The following is a 15,227-nucleotide window of genomic DNA, read 5'->3' as shown; positions in this document are numbered from 1 at the left end:
GGGTAATGAAGAAAAACTTTGATATAAGTTTAACATAACAGCAAATGTACAACGTTTTGACAAGGTTTTGTCATCATCAGGTACCTTGTTGAAACGTTGTATATTTGCTGTTATGTTAAACTTATATTAAAGTTTTTCTTCATTACCCATTCAAGCCGTCTCCAGCCATTATTAGAGTAGTACATCTTTTTAAAAGCAAAATTAGGTTATCACATTTATTTTTACCATAGTGAAGCAGCTCTTTTAAAACCAGATTTAAGGTTTGTAATTCTTCCAGAAAAACTGTTTTCTTCAAAAGATTTCTTAGAACCAGCAAATAGTGTGAGATTTGAACAGAAATTGTATTTACAGAATTGAACTGAGTTTTCTTGATTTTGAATGAGTTGTGAGAAAGAGACTTTTTTGATATATCCTTTTTGATTTTCTAATTTCCTGTTCCAATTTTGATATTTTATAATCCCCCAAGTCTACTGTCATAGCACTAAATTTGAACTTTGTTAAATTTATAATGCCTTTTTTATTTTATCCCTTATACTCCTTTGTGAGTCAACCTGTTTTTTTTTCACTTGCAATCATTTTTTTTCTATAAGGAAGATATCTATCTTGAATACTTAAAATTCTTCCACATTTGATTAGTATGTACATCCAATTCAGTTTCCCAATTCACAACAAATAATCTTTGTCACATCCCTTCAATTGTTTTTTTTAACACCCACCTGAGAGGGAAATGGGCAATTATAAACTAAACCCATTGCTCCTACAACTCAAGAACAAAGCATTTAAGCCAGAAGACATAGATGCTTGCTTTTCAAGTGCATCTATCTTAAAATCATTTACATTTGATAATTTTTCATGTAATGTTTCTAAGCCTTTTTGACCATATGTGTGTTCTTTAAGTGAAGATATGCCAAGATATATATATTTTTTAAACTAACTTTATTATGTCTCCACCAACAAGTATTTGTATTAAAAATCAAGAGTTATTCTCATAATAGTTGAAGCTTCCCATGATGGCATCTGAAGAACCAGGTCTGGAGCAATATAACCCTGACCAAAACTGGTTACTGGCAACACTGCAGCCTGGTAGCACCTGAGAAGACACCTCATCTGGTCACGAAGAGGATCAACCATCCATTGAGGAATGATCCAAACCACCACAAATTATTCCTTCCTTCCAACAAAGAGAATCTATAGTGAACTCAAGACTGTTGACAACACACATGTCAGTGGTGATCCAGATGTCTACATTGCCTCGAGCTGTTTGGCATCAGATATCTCAATACTTGGACTGTTAATCCAGAAACAATAAATGTGCTTATCTCCTGCTTCTGATTCCAAGGATCATGCAGCTGCCACTTTCACCTCTTTATATTCAGTTTAAACAGAATGAGTCATTGCCCAAATATACATTTTGTGCAGAAACAACCTGGCTGTCTTCACCGAGTATGTGTTAATCCAGTTCAATGTCATTATCAGTATTTGTTGTCAATGTGTGTCGAGTGACAGCAGAAGAAATAGGAACATCAATCAGAATTACCACAAGCTTGATAAGCTCATTATCTCCATGTATTGGTCTTACCTCAAAAGTACACTCTGGTGTACATGAAGAGATTGTTTCATGTACTAACGACTGAGTACTCTGGTAAATCCATCCATATGACAAACATAGTCAATTATACAAAGGACATGAGTTGACATTATCTTATGAAGGACATACTTGAAACATCTTGTTTTTCCGTGGATGTATGTTCACCATTCCTTATAGAGCAAATTTCAAGTATTATGTCAAAGTAGCAAGAACCATCAAGGACAACAAGTTCTAGGGTTTCAATCTCAATCCAGGCAATGCTGTTGCCATGAGCTACAGAACCGTGGATTACATTGGAACACAGCTAAACATAAAAATATTGAAAAATAACAGTATGTCCTTGTATCAAGGAATAAGCTTCTTAATGTTTGATACAACTTTGTGGGTTAATATGGTCTCCAACTATGTGACTGCTGCATGTAAGAACAGGTTTCAACCTCTACAAGCATGAACATAAGGTGGCATGTTGCAAGTGGGGGCCACTCATATCATATGGAGCAGGCTGTTAAACAGATTTGCTACTATGATGATGATATGGACTCTGACAAATCCAATGGAGAAGACTCAAGTGATAGATTCCAGTTTGGGAGATCCAAGCCCTGAGTGTCACCCATCTATTGTCTGACATCATTGAGCATTGACGGCCAAGATAATCTGATTAGCTAAGATGGTTTTTGCATGAATGCATGGCTATTCAGACTTCAGACCAGGAAATGTATGTGAAACTTAATAAAGAACTAAACATAGTCATGCTTCTGCATGGCTAACTTGAACTATATTCTTAAACACATTGTTACTCTGGTTGAAAATCTCAAGCAAGTGATTGTTATCCCAGTGGTCCAATCTGTCAGTTGAGAATTTGGAATCATAAATCTGGATACATCCCTTTCAAACTTCTTATCACAGTGAAATAAGAAAGATTACCAGCCATCTGTTTGTAGACATGGAGGCTGGTGCCTACAAGATTTACACAAAAATGCAGGAAAGCTTCCCAGTCAAGAGTGAGGTTATACAACATTGTGAAAAGCACAAAAGAAAGTTATGTAAGTAATTTCATTATTAGAAACATACTGTTACTTTAAATCCAAGTTGCATAAAGACTTTCATATGACAAAATCTTCAAATGGATCGAAAAAACAATATCGTAGTCCAACAGTATGGAGTCATTAACTTATGTGGTTTATGACTTGTATGTGACTCTTGAAAAAGTATTGGATTTTAGATATTGGGAAAATATCTTGAGTACAATTTCATATAAAGCTATAGGTGTAACCTGATCAGAGATAGTCAACTCCTATCTAAATCACCTTCATCTGGCTCCTACTTTTCTACCTGTTCTGTCCTCCACAGAAGACTGACCATATAGAATAAGTCAAAAAGTATATTACATCTGATGTGAGATGGATCTTATAGTAGACCACATGGTTATTAGGCTACTACCCAAAGTAAAATATATCAATAGAGAGTTCTGAGAGTTCAGATGCAAAATGTTAATAGAAATATTATGCAGGAGCAAAATGCAATGCAATATCTGCACTTGTTCAGTGATGAGGAGGCTATGCCACTGAGAGAACAAGGTCTAAGCAAGAAACTATATGAGCTACAGAACTTAAAACAAGTTGTATAAAGACCTTCATATCACAAAAACTTGAAATGGATCCAAAAAACAACATCATAGTCCAATAGTATGGAGCCATTAACTTGTATGGCATATGACTTGCATGTGACTCTTGGAAAAGTATTAGTAGTAGGTTCTTCTATATCAGTTTTAATGTTGAGGAATGTAACAACAAATCCTGTTCAGAGACTGTTGGACCTGTGATGAAACACAGTTGAGAAGACACAACAGGCTTATCAGAAATCCTTTGCCCACATACCAGATGATAAGTTTCAGCTGTGATTGGATGGCCAACTTGGAGAGATACATGGGTCATTATGTATCTCTATCAAATCAAGTATGTCTTCAAAGACAGCATATTATTTCCACTTAGTAGCAAAAAGTGATGATCTTTGTGATTGCATCCATATCCAAGAAGTTATTGATACTGCCAAGAACTTTGGATATAAAGTTAAAATCATCACATTTTCAAAAACCTCTACTTCAAGTGAGTTCCCTCCCTTGTGTCTATCAAAAAATTATAAAAACATATGTGGAAACCAGTGTCTTCATGCCAGTCATTGATGACTATGTAGTAGTAGTAGGATCTTTCTCAAATGGCCACGGCTCCTGTGAATCTTCAACAGTATGTGTCATCCAATATGACATTGGCTTCCTGTGGTTCATATTCATGATTATTTTTCTTCCTGCCTAAGCAAATATACATAACTTGAACATTTGACATTGATGTTATTACCTTCCAACTTAGAAAGTTTTCCAGTCACACATATCTACACAACATGTTTGTGTGAGTTGAACTGGACTTGCCAGTTCCATCTACAAACATCTTGGATCCATCCTGCATCCAGCAGCCGAAATCAAGGAGCATTTTCTATTTATCCAACATTATATAAAAAATGCAGCATAACTATTGCAAGATCTATAAAGCATGATCTTATACCAACTCGGAGGTACTGTTGCCTTCTTGAAACAAGTCTTAAGATGACAACTCACTTATTCGCAAGTGCATCATAATGTGAAACAACTACTCACAAACCCAACTTGAAACATTTTTATCAATTATTTTGTCATCTCCAGAGTGGCCTGTCCAGATTTTTAATGTACTGTATGATTTAGCATCATTTACCTTGGTGAAAAAATTGTTGGCATAGTTCATTTCAGCAAAATGCATTCTGGATAACTTCCTGCTCTGTTAGACTAGGCACAAGAGAGCCCAGAATTTCATTGAGGATGCCATCCACCATGAAGCATGTTCAACTGTGGCAAATGAATGTACTCCAAGGTCTAGTACAACTAGAAGATAGATACATCTGAGGTCCTTACATTAGACTGCTCTACAGAGATTGCATAATGCTTAAGAGACACATTGTAAATACTGAACATAACTGTAATGCAGCTGTTTGTTTCACACCAACTAATGCTCACCACCCAGGACATTGCCTGGGGTAACTTTCATGCAAGGGCCAACTAGTTCACTTGTTCCTGGGATGTCTTAAATACCAAAAGTGTACATTATTCAAGGGGATCAAAAGAACTTTTCCTAGGCCATACAACATCCTCAAGAACTATAGCTCCTACCCTTAAGGTCATATAGAACAATACAGTCAGTAGCTGTGCCTTTAATACCATGGATACTGTAAATACCAAAAGTGTATATTATTCAAGATGATCAAAATATCTTTTCCTAGGTCATAAAACATTCCTAAGAACAATAACTTCTACCCATAAGGCCCTAGAGAAAAATACACTCAGTAGCTGTGTCTTTAACTTGATTATGTTGGATAATGGTGCAACACACTATAAATGAGAACATTGTGACTAACAATCTCCAAAGGATGATTGATATGGAATAGAAATTGTATACTGACATTGTACTCAAGATCTGACACAATTAAGTTCAATCCACCACCGTTGGATACAAATTCATTGTTTATGAGGTCATGGATTCTGGGAGTCTGTTGTACTCAATTGAGCAAACACATTCTACACCTTCATGCAAGGAGAAACAAATACCCATCAATTCATACGCCTAGATCCAAATGTTTACAGTGTAAACTTCTTGCACATTTTTTGTTATTCCATTCAGTTTGTACAAATGAATATACAACTACAACACACTAAGGAGGCTCCAGCAGAATCCTAGATTGTCAGTAAGAATTGCAACTTCTGTATGAAGCCTATTTATGAGTAAGATATTACCATAAAAGAACATAAAAGCTAACATAATAAACTTGCTTCCATAATTTCAATTTTCTATTTCTTTAAGAAGCTAAAAATTTTCTGAAATAGTAAATTCATTAACTTTTAATAACTTGTATATTTTACAAGAAAACCCACAAATTCATGATTATAAGTATCAATATTAGATACTATCATTTTTATTGAACATCCTTCCATATGTACTTTAGTACAGTATTTCCCAAGTGCCAGTTCATGGACTGATGGCAATCCTGAGTGAGATTTAAGCTAGTGTGCAATACAACTGAAAAAAAAAAGTTTTAGACTAGTTACTGAAGTGTGTTGGTTAACAATCTGTATATATAAAAGCAAAATTATATGTTTGTCTGTCTGTCTGCTAACTCCTTGCACACTATTTAGTCAATAGCCATCAGACTTGGCATGATGACTCCTATGGTCTCCAGAGGTAATATGAAGGGGCAAAATTCCCATCATGTTTCCCACAAACACTAGTTTTTGGCTTTTAATTCAGTTTCTGTCTTCATGTCGTGGTCCTTTTGATAATACTCAACACTATACATCATCACTTAGCAACAAAACTATCACAGTATTGTTGTTAAGTCATCAATGGTGTTCATGGTGAATGCATATTGTACATATTAATTTGTATTTTCTCTGTTTTTGATAAATTTGGTGATTTAAAAACAAATGATTTAATTCATAAACTTCTTAAGTTGGTGTTAGAAAGTTTCCAATGAAACAACTACAAAGCTATTCCAGACAAATGTGGTAACTTAGTTAAGGATGCAGAAGAGCTAAAGGAAATGGTGTTCCATAATATTTGTCAAAATTATTAATGGTTGTGTAAAAGAGCTGTTGTTACACCTCAAATTGATACTGTTCATGACATAAATGATCAATTATTGCAAAAGGTTCCTGGACAGGAATTCACCTACAGCTCATTTGTCAGTTTTCCAGTTACAGTTGATGTTGTAAATTATTCAACTGAATTCCTAAACTCTCTTCAACGACCAGAGATGACAGGTTATATTCTGAAATCAAAGGTTGGTTCACCAATAATGTTGTTGAGAAATCTTGATCCTCCAAATTTATGTAATGGCACAAGTTTAGTTGTTAAGATTTTACTGCCACATGTTATTGAAACAACTGGTCATGCCAAAGGTGATCTTCATTTCAAGAATTCTTTTGCTACCAAGTGATTACCCCTTTGGATTTAGAAGGCTCCAATTAGTGTAATATCAAAGTACTTTAAAAAGTTAATATGTACAAAGTGGTCCGTAAAATGTATGAGATCAGAAATAGCTGGTTCCCAGTTGAAATAAGGTTGGGAACTGCTGCTGTAGGTAACTCTCATAAAATGCCTGTATGTGATCTTATCAGTCTTAATAATTTCTATTCATTATCATTTATTAACCCTTGTTTCTGTAAATTTAATAAATATCTTTGCAAATTATTTTCTTTCATTATCAAAGGATCTTTCTCTAATTTCTTAAATTTAATGTAATCTTTTGAAATATCTTGTACTTTATCAATATAATGTTTTAATCAATACTAAAATTCTATTTTCTTTATCTGGTTTTCATTATAATTATAACCATAACCCTTTTTGAATGATTAAGTGCTTCTGGTTATTCTTGACTTATGTTAAGTACAATTCCATTTTCTTTGTCTGGTTTCATTATAATTATATCCTTAACCCTTTTTAAATGATTAAGTGCTTCTGGTTATTCTTGACTTATGTTTAAGTGGTTTTTCCATTTTAATTATATTTATGGAAAGATGTCAAAGTTACTCCTGTCATTTGTGTTATGATACTATTATATGGTTCATTACTGTTTAGCTGAATACAGTCTGTTTTAAATTGATGTAAATTTGTCAACTGATTTGCATATCTTAAATTTTTGGATGAAAATGTCTAAACATTACTTTTTTTCCATATCACTTAAAATGTATGTCAAATTTAAAGATGACCTGATCAAGGTAAGGTATAAAAGCATAAATATTATAACTCTTTAAGTTAACTGATTTCTTCAGATATGTCTTTTGTATTATTATTTGTATTTTTTAATTATTTTGTGTTATTATCCAGTTTACTAAATATTTTATTTAAAGGGAACTTCTCTGTATTTTTTAATACTTAATATTGCACACAAAATAAATTAACAACTAACAATAGAAAAACATATTACTTATACACAATCAAAATTAACACAAGAATACACTAAAAATACATGTACTATTTCAACTTATTTCACACCAATTTCATCATCAGGTGATACCATGATTGGCAATTACCAAATATTTATACTTCTAAAAACAGAAATACCAAGTAGAGACTTTTATAACAGGGGTTTTCCTAGTGTACAGTTGATCAAAAATTGTGCACCTGTAAAAATATTTGTACAGTTAAAAATTCACCTATATATGTAAGTTCAAGTGGATAAATAACAAAGAACATATTTAAGATTATAAAATTCCATTCCAGAGTTGATAAATAAATGTATTTACTAGAATATTCTTCATTTTTTTATCATTTGTTACTAGGCCTGTATATACGAGATGCAATAAGCGTCATGTATTAAAAAATGAAAAAGCTCTGATCTATAATACTAGAAGTAGTTTTGTAGCACTGTTCATTTCATTTGATTTAAGTCTTATTTACTAAAAGATCTTAATTGTAATTCAACATTAGCCCTAGCAATAATTTCAAAATAATTTTGATTTGGTGGTTCATCACATTCAATTAATGTGTGTTGTTTTAATTTAAACATTAATTGAAATTGTGGATATGTCCTAAGTATTTGATCTAGTTGTTTTTAATTTCAAAAGATTGTGCTCCATAAATGGTAGAAAAATATAACTCAATTTTTCACTGTAAATTTTTATACTTGTGGACATAATTATTTCTCCAAATAGTCCTTAATAAATTTAATTTTACATGAAAACTCATTTTTTATCAACAACTTTTTAATGTTAAGTTCTTTTACTAAAGTAGTGAAAGTTCCATTAATCGTTTTTTGCTCTATTTACTAAAATTATAAATAAATCAATTTTGTATAGAGCTGGATTAAAGTTATCATGGTTGAAATATAACCTTGTAAAAGTTTTTATGATGTGTTTCACATTTAAAAATCCCATTTTTATTTTCAACCAATACATCTAGAAATGGTAGTTTAAATTCTTCCTGTTGTAAATTTTATGTTTTATTTTTACTACTTAGATAGTCCAAAAAAGTTTTTGTACATGTTCTTTCTGTTTAAAGACAATAAAAGTGTCATCTACATATCATTTGTAACAAGTAGGTTTAAGTTCTTGAGAACACTTATCTGCCCAACATGTTTCATAATTACATTGGAACAAATTGGCCAGTACTGATGCTAATCTAGATCACAGTAGTTGTGTCTATTTGAAGCACCTCTTGATTAAACGCAAAGTGTGATTATTTTTTTTCTTATAACTAATTCCACTAACTTTATAAATACTTCTTCAGAGAACCTATTTTAGTTTTTCTGATTATATACCAGACTAACAACTGAATCAACTGTTTCATCTAAAGGTACATTTGTGAATAATGGCTCAATATAAAACCTAGCACAATAAACACTATTTCCAAAATTACAATTTTGTGTTTCTTTCATAAACTGAAAACTGTCTGTGAAGTAAATTCATTACAGCTTAATGATTTAATATATTTTACAAGAAAATCTACCAACTCATGATTATAAGTAACAGTATTAGATACTATCAGTCTTATTAAACATTCTTCCTTACATATATTAGCGTGTTTTTTATAGCAAAGCCACATTGGGCTATTTGCTGTGTCCACCAAGGGGAAATGAACCCCTGATTTTAGTTTGTAAAGCTCTAGGCTTAATGCTATCCCACAAGGGGACACTTCCTTATGTAGCCCATATATAATGCCTGTATGTGATTCTTTCAGTATTAACAATTTATATTCATTATCATTTACTAAACTTTGTTTTTTATATCTAATAAAAAATTTTGTAAATTATTTTCCCATGTTTTTGTAAGATCTTTCTCTAATTTCTTAAATTTAGCTTCGTATTTTAAAATATCTTGAACTTTATTAATATATATAATGTTTTATTTGATATCACAGTTTCATTTTTTAACCAATTATGTACTTCTAGTTTTTTCTGAATTGTATTAAGTGGTTTTCTGTTTTCATTATATTTATGGAAAGATTCCAAAACTACTGTGTTACTTGTGTTCTAATATTCTTAAATGATTTATTATTATTTGGCCAAATACAAACTGTTTTAAGGCAAAAAAGAATTTGAAGATAGAATACAAACTAATACCCATCAAGACACTTGTTACAATGCTGAGTTACTTCATTGTGTCCTACTTAGTAAAGTGTTGTGGATATTACGATGTGGAAGTATTAGCATTTTAAATCTAGAAAGATTACTTTGGTACAGTGTCTTTATCAGCTTTCATACATGTAGCTTATTACCTAGCTTCATTTATAATGTTATCAAGCTAAGAAACAATTATTCTCCTCCCCAGGCTTATTATGTAGCTAATGCTGCAGTGCTGTTCTGTACTTCCATTTTGTTCTACACTGCTCCATCATGCCCATTGGATCCAATAACTATTCCTAATTGTTATGATTAAGTGCCCAAAACAACTGTGACTATCCTTGAACATCTACCAGATATCATTATCATATCCACTATATTTAGGAGCTGTTGGACTATATGTTTTGGATATGGACAATACAGTTACCTTATCTCACCTGTACAGTTCCTCTGTCTTCTTCACATTTTCTTACTACCCATGTTATGGATAATACAGGGGAGATGATAGACCTTTTTTGCCTGATGGTTATGACCTGGATGTTGACAATTTAGTCATGTACAATGAACAACATCCTTGACTTATATTCAACATCCTTACCTGAGAATTAGATGAACTTAACATACCTCAGTTATTCATCATTAGAGGCTTTACTAGATGATATCTATAGAACTACATGTATTGACAAATTCTGAAAGAGAGGATGTGGCAGGAGGGGTCTGATTTTCTATGTAATGGTTCTGTAACCAAACAAGTTTAAAGGCTAATAAAAATTTGCTTTCCTTTTTATAGTGAGTAATTTACATTAAATTTCATACTTATTGGAGGGGTGATGAATAAAATAGAGAAGAGGGGATGCTTAGAGAAACAGTCACAATTCTGACACTAGGAGAAATTTAGGATTTTTTCTAATATTACAGCATCATGTTCTTCATTATAACGAGTCAAATGATGTCCACTGCCTTCCACCCTGGGGTCAGCACCTGTTCATGAATTGATGTGTTTCTTTGTTTTTTAAGACTGTTTGTGTTCATTTACTTTAATATATAATACTGTACTGTAACAATCTGTGTTTACAAGTACCTAAATAAAGCAGTTATATATCATTCACAGGTAAGAAACAATACCTTCAGTTACATATTCCCGTATATGTAATGTTAAAATGATCCTGTTTAGAGCTGATTCGTTTAGAACTCTGTTTTCAGGAACCCTGCACCTCCCTCTGTTTTATATGAATTTTAAGAAGTTTGGTATGCTCTTCTCTTGTGATTTCTATTTTGCCAGAAAAGTATGTCATGGGACAAACAGTTATAGAACTACTTTCTGTAGTGAGTTTAGTATGGTCAATATACCTTTTTAGCCCTATTTTACAACCTCCTTTGAGCCTTTGGTTACTTTTGATTAGTGGTTGTACTGAATTTTGATTTTCAGATGTCATTGCTGCCCTAAATTACTTTCCTTTCAGTGTGGGTATTCTAGTTATTATATATATGAAGTTAACATATATGAATTTAACATTGTTAGAATCAAAATGAATTGTAACTAGATATGTGGATATATGTGTACGCTCTTTCACTTTTTTCCCCTATTGTTAGTTTGGTCTTTGATAGAATGATGATCGTGGGTATAGGTGTTGGCTGGTATCATTCAGAGTATATATAACATTGAACAAGACTATTTGGGTGAAGGAGGATCTTTTTCTAGGTAAAGATTTCCATAAACGAGATTTTGCATGTGGCACTACAATATGTTGAATGGGAAAGATGGAAACCAAGTTTAGCATGACAGGAAGCTTATCAGAGAAAACTATTTACAGAGAGAAGCATTTAATTGTCATTTTACTTCTAAAAATGGTAAAATTTATGGTTGACCTCAACTTCAGTTTTCTTGACATACTTTTTGTTATAAATTTCAGCATGTCAACAAAATACTAAATATTTTCATTTCATGTCACTGTAATCATGTATTCATTTTAGTAGTACTTTTTTAAAGAGATACAAATAACTTGAAAATCATTAAAACATGGCAACTTTTAAGTTTTCAAATCTATTCTGAATCATTATGCAAAAGGTTTTAGTCTATAAAAGAACCAGGTGGTTAGGGAGCTCGACTCGCAATCTGCGGGTTCGAATCCCCGTCACATCAAACATGCTCGCCCTTTCAGCTGTGGGGATGTTATAATGTGATGGTCAATCCCACTATTTTTTGGTAAAAGAGTTGGCAGTGAGTGGTGATGAATAGCTGCCTTCCCTCTAGTCTTACACTGCTAAATTAGGGATGGCTAGCAATTCAAAAACAAACTATAAAAGAAAGAAACTTTTCTACATGCTGCAAATGCTCGCTCAAAATACACTGAAAAAAGTGAGGGTTCAAAAATAGTTTTGTCTTTTCAAAACAATTAGTGCATATGTGGTATGTGGGAATATCAGTGGTTTCTTACCTTCTGTAGTAATATAGAATTATTCCAAGTTAATGACTATCTAGTTTCTGTACTACCATAGTGTCAACACATGATTCAGGGTGTTTATCATTATCTTGTTCTAGCCACCTCAGCCCTTTATTCATTTCTTAGATGATGTCTTCTGCCCACAAGGATAGTTCAGAGTATTTTGATCAAATTAAAACTAGAATATTCTTTGCTGGCCAAACTGTAACATCAGCTAAAACTGACAGCTGGTAAATGCTGTCATGGAATGGAGATCATGATGTGATGCTGTCCACTGGACAAAGAAAGCAAGGTAATGTTAGAAATCCAGGCACACTTTCTTTGTTCAGTTTTACTTGGCTTTCGTTGTGACTAGTTTAGCAGAGATTCATCTTGAGTGACAAAACACTTGACTAGCTATATACCGATCCAATAGAGGCAATCATCCCATTATCTATGGAGGTACACACACTGCTTGTTATGTTATGTCTGAATAAAGATTGTTTTCAGAGTCATTTAAATGTGTCCAGTCTGTTTATTTCTCATGCAACTTAAAATTCTGTCAGGTGATGAGTTATCGAACACTCCCTTTATTACTTGGTTGAATCTACTGTTATTTGTGGATTTTCTGTCTGATACTTGTTGGAATTTTTTTTTAAACTGAAAATACCACACGTATACATGAGATATTGAGTATCTCCACAAATATATGGTGTAGTTTATTAATTTTGTATGTAACCAATTGTTTGATCTTTCAGAACCAAAATTTCACATTACTCCATTATTATCTAGTTAAAAAAGAATCTAAATGTGAAATTCTCTGTGTCTGGAATTTTAATTGTTTATTGCACACACCTTGCTTAATATGAAGTTCACTAACAGTGGAATGTTGACAATTGACCACAAAATTTGTGGAGTGATGAGAGCCATTTCCTCCAGTTTCAAAATGATAACCATATATATATGGAGGCAGGGAGGTGAACAATTGCAGCCGTGATTTTGTGTGCTAATTGGTAAGGATTGTGGTGGAGTTCTTGTGGTGTGGGCTCTATTCAGTACATTCAAATTGTGGTCTATATTTGATGTTTCAGCACATCTAAAGGGTCTTGTGTCTCAAGAGATCTTAAATTAACACATTATTTTTACTCTGACAGACTTTTTTGTTAGCACATCAACATGTTACTGCAGCAGGGTAATGGTACATGCTGGTGTAGGAAGGAGTTGCAAAGTTGATGTGCTTGGCTGGACATGCAAATTTTTCAATGAGAGGTTAAAAATATAAGGGTCTGTTGAAAGAAGTCAAAGTCAGCTCAATCTATGATGTATGGGGGCATACCCCCCAGAAAATTGATATAACAATAATATAACTTACAGTTGCCATACAAGTCAAATATGTAAAAGTGGGGGTACTACAGCATCCTTGTTTCCAACATATCACACATGACTAGTGTCCTGATTGCAAAATAATATCAGCACTTCAGTGACATGTCCAGAACAATTTTAATTTTCAAGTCCTTGTTGAGAAATCTTAAGGAATTAATTCAAAAGGTTAAACTGTAGCTATTTAGTCATTAAGTGACTGAACATTTCATTGAACCAAATGCTGCCAGGACATGGCTGAGAGTATAACTTGCAGATTAATAACAGTTGTTCAGGCAAGTGGCAACTCTTCTCTATGTATATATATATATATATATAGAAATAAATACAGCTACTATAAAAGTTGCAGTAACTACTCATTTGGCTAATCTCACATTACTGACATGTTATATTTTTCACTATTGATGGAGTTCACATATTTAGTAATTGTACATTTTTGTTTGTTAAAAATTAGGTGAAATCATTAATTTTTTATATAAATGCATAGAAAAATGCTAGTATAATTAGTGAGATTAAGTGCAATATTGATGTTTTTGTGTGACTGTTGTGTTATTGGGACCTTATAGCCAATATAGTTGTGGACCCACAACCAATTGTTGCATAAATAATTTAAGATGTGTTTAAAAAGATAATGGGGTCCATATGGAACCCATTGATAATTCTAGGGTAGTAGAGATGAAAAGTTAAACTAGTCACTTTTTACCAAGTTATGTATGTTGTAATTTTGTGAAAATTCACATTAATTGTGAATTATTTCTCCATGGCAGTATTTTACTCATATTTGTGTAGCTTTGTAAGAAATGTTTGTGCTACAGTTAATCCCAGTGATTACTGCTGGTATCTTTGGTGTATTTTACACAAAAAATGAATAATTTCACCTAATTTGTTTGGTGAGTTTTCTACACTGAGTGTTTTAAAAGGCAAAAAACATAAAAGTACTCAGTATAATGTTTAATGGTATAAAGTAAAAGAAGTTCAACTAATTTTGTATTCATTGGTGGTGTTTATAAGTTAAAGAAAGGTTTTTTTTAAATTATAAATATTTACAGGGCATGAATATTCAGAATGTCCGTTTCCGTTTTGATGGACAGCCAGTCAGTGAAACGGATACTCCTGCAGGTCTTGAAATGGAAGATGAAGACACTATTGATGTTTTCCAGCAGCAGACAGGTGGACAATTACAAGAAGTATCGTAAAACATTCATAAAATAAGAAATGTAAAAACCATTTTTTAATATTTTTCATTCATTAGAGGTCACTTTTTTCTGTAAAATAATGCATTTATGTGGTATGCAGTTAATCCCCATCCCAATTTATTAAAGGATACTGTAAATACAGGACTGTAATAACACTTCATAAAAAAATTAAGAAAAAAAACATGTTCCTGAATAAAAGAAAATCATGGCTAAGCTGTCAGAGTTGTTCAGTTGGGTATCGGTTATTTATTGTTTGATGTGATCATTAGAAAGTATAAAAACTGGTACATATTACAAGAAAAGTTTATTTTACATCAAACAATTTGAATGAAATAATTATATGGAAACATTTTCTTTCATCTAGTAACTAACTTCTGAACAAGAACATTTCAGGGCCCGGCATGGCCAGGTGGTTAAGGTACTCGACTCGCAATCTGAGGGTCGTGGGTTCGAATCCCCGTCACACCAAACATGCTCGCCCTTTCAGCCGTGGGGGCGTTA

The 15,227-nt window shown here is 32.7% G+C and overlaps 1 protein-coding gene across 1 annotated transcript in view; it reads left to right on the top strand.

Annotated features, from left to right (window-relative positions):
- LOC106459771 (small ubiquitin-related modifier 3-like) overlaps positions 1-14,956 on the top strand; it is a 20,823-nt gene extending 5,867 nt beyond the window's left edge. The window contains exon 3 of the mRNA XM_013919423.2: positions 14,580-14,956. Within this exon, the coding sequence (XP_013774877.1) occupies positions 14,580-14,726 (147 nt within the window). The 3' untranslated portion in view covers positions 14,727-14,956. The remainder of the gene's footprint in view (positions 1-14,579) is intronic.
- Positions 14,957-15,227: the final 271 nt, after the last annotated feature.

The sequence above is a fragment of the Limulus polyphemus genome, unplaced genomic scaffold (assembly GCF_000517525.1).
Source record: "Limulus polyphemus unplaced genomic scaffold, Limulus_polyphemus-2.1.2 Scaffold658, whole genome shotgun sequence".
NCBI lineage: Eukaryota > Metazoa > Arthropoda > Merostomata > Xiphosura > Limulidae > Limulus > Limulus polyphemus.
The sequence above is the reverse complement of the archived record's forward strand: the minus strand, read 5'-3'. Positions and strand labels throughout refer to the sequence as shown.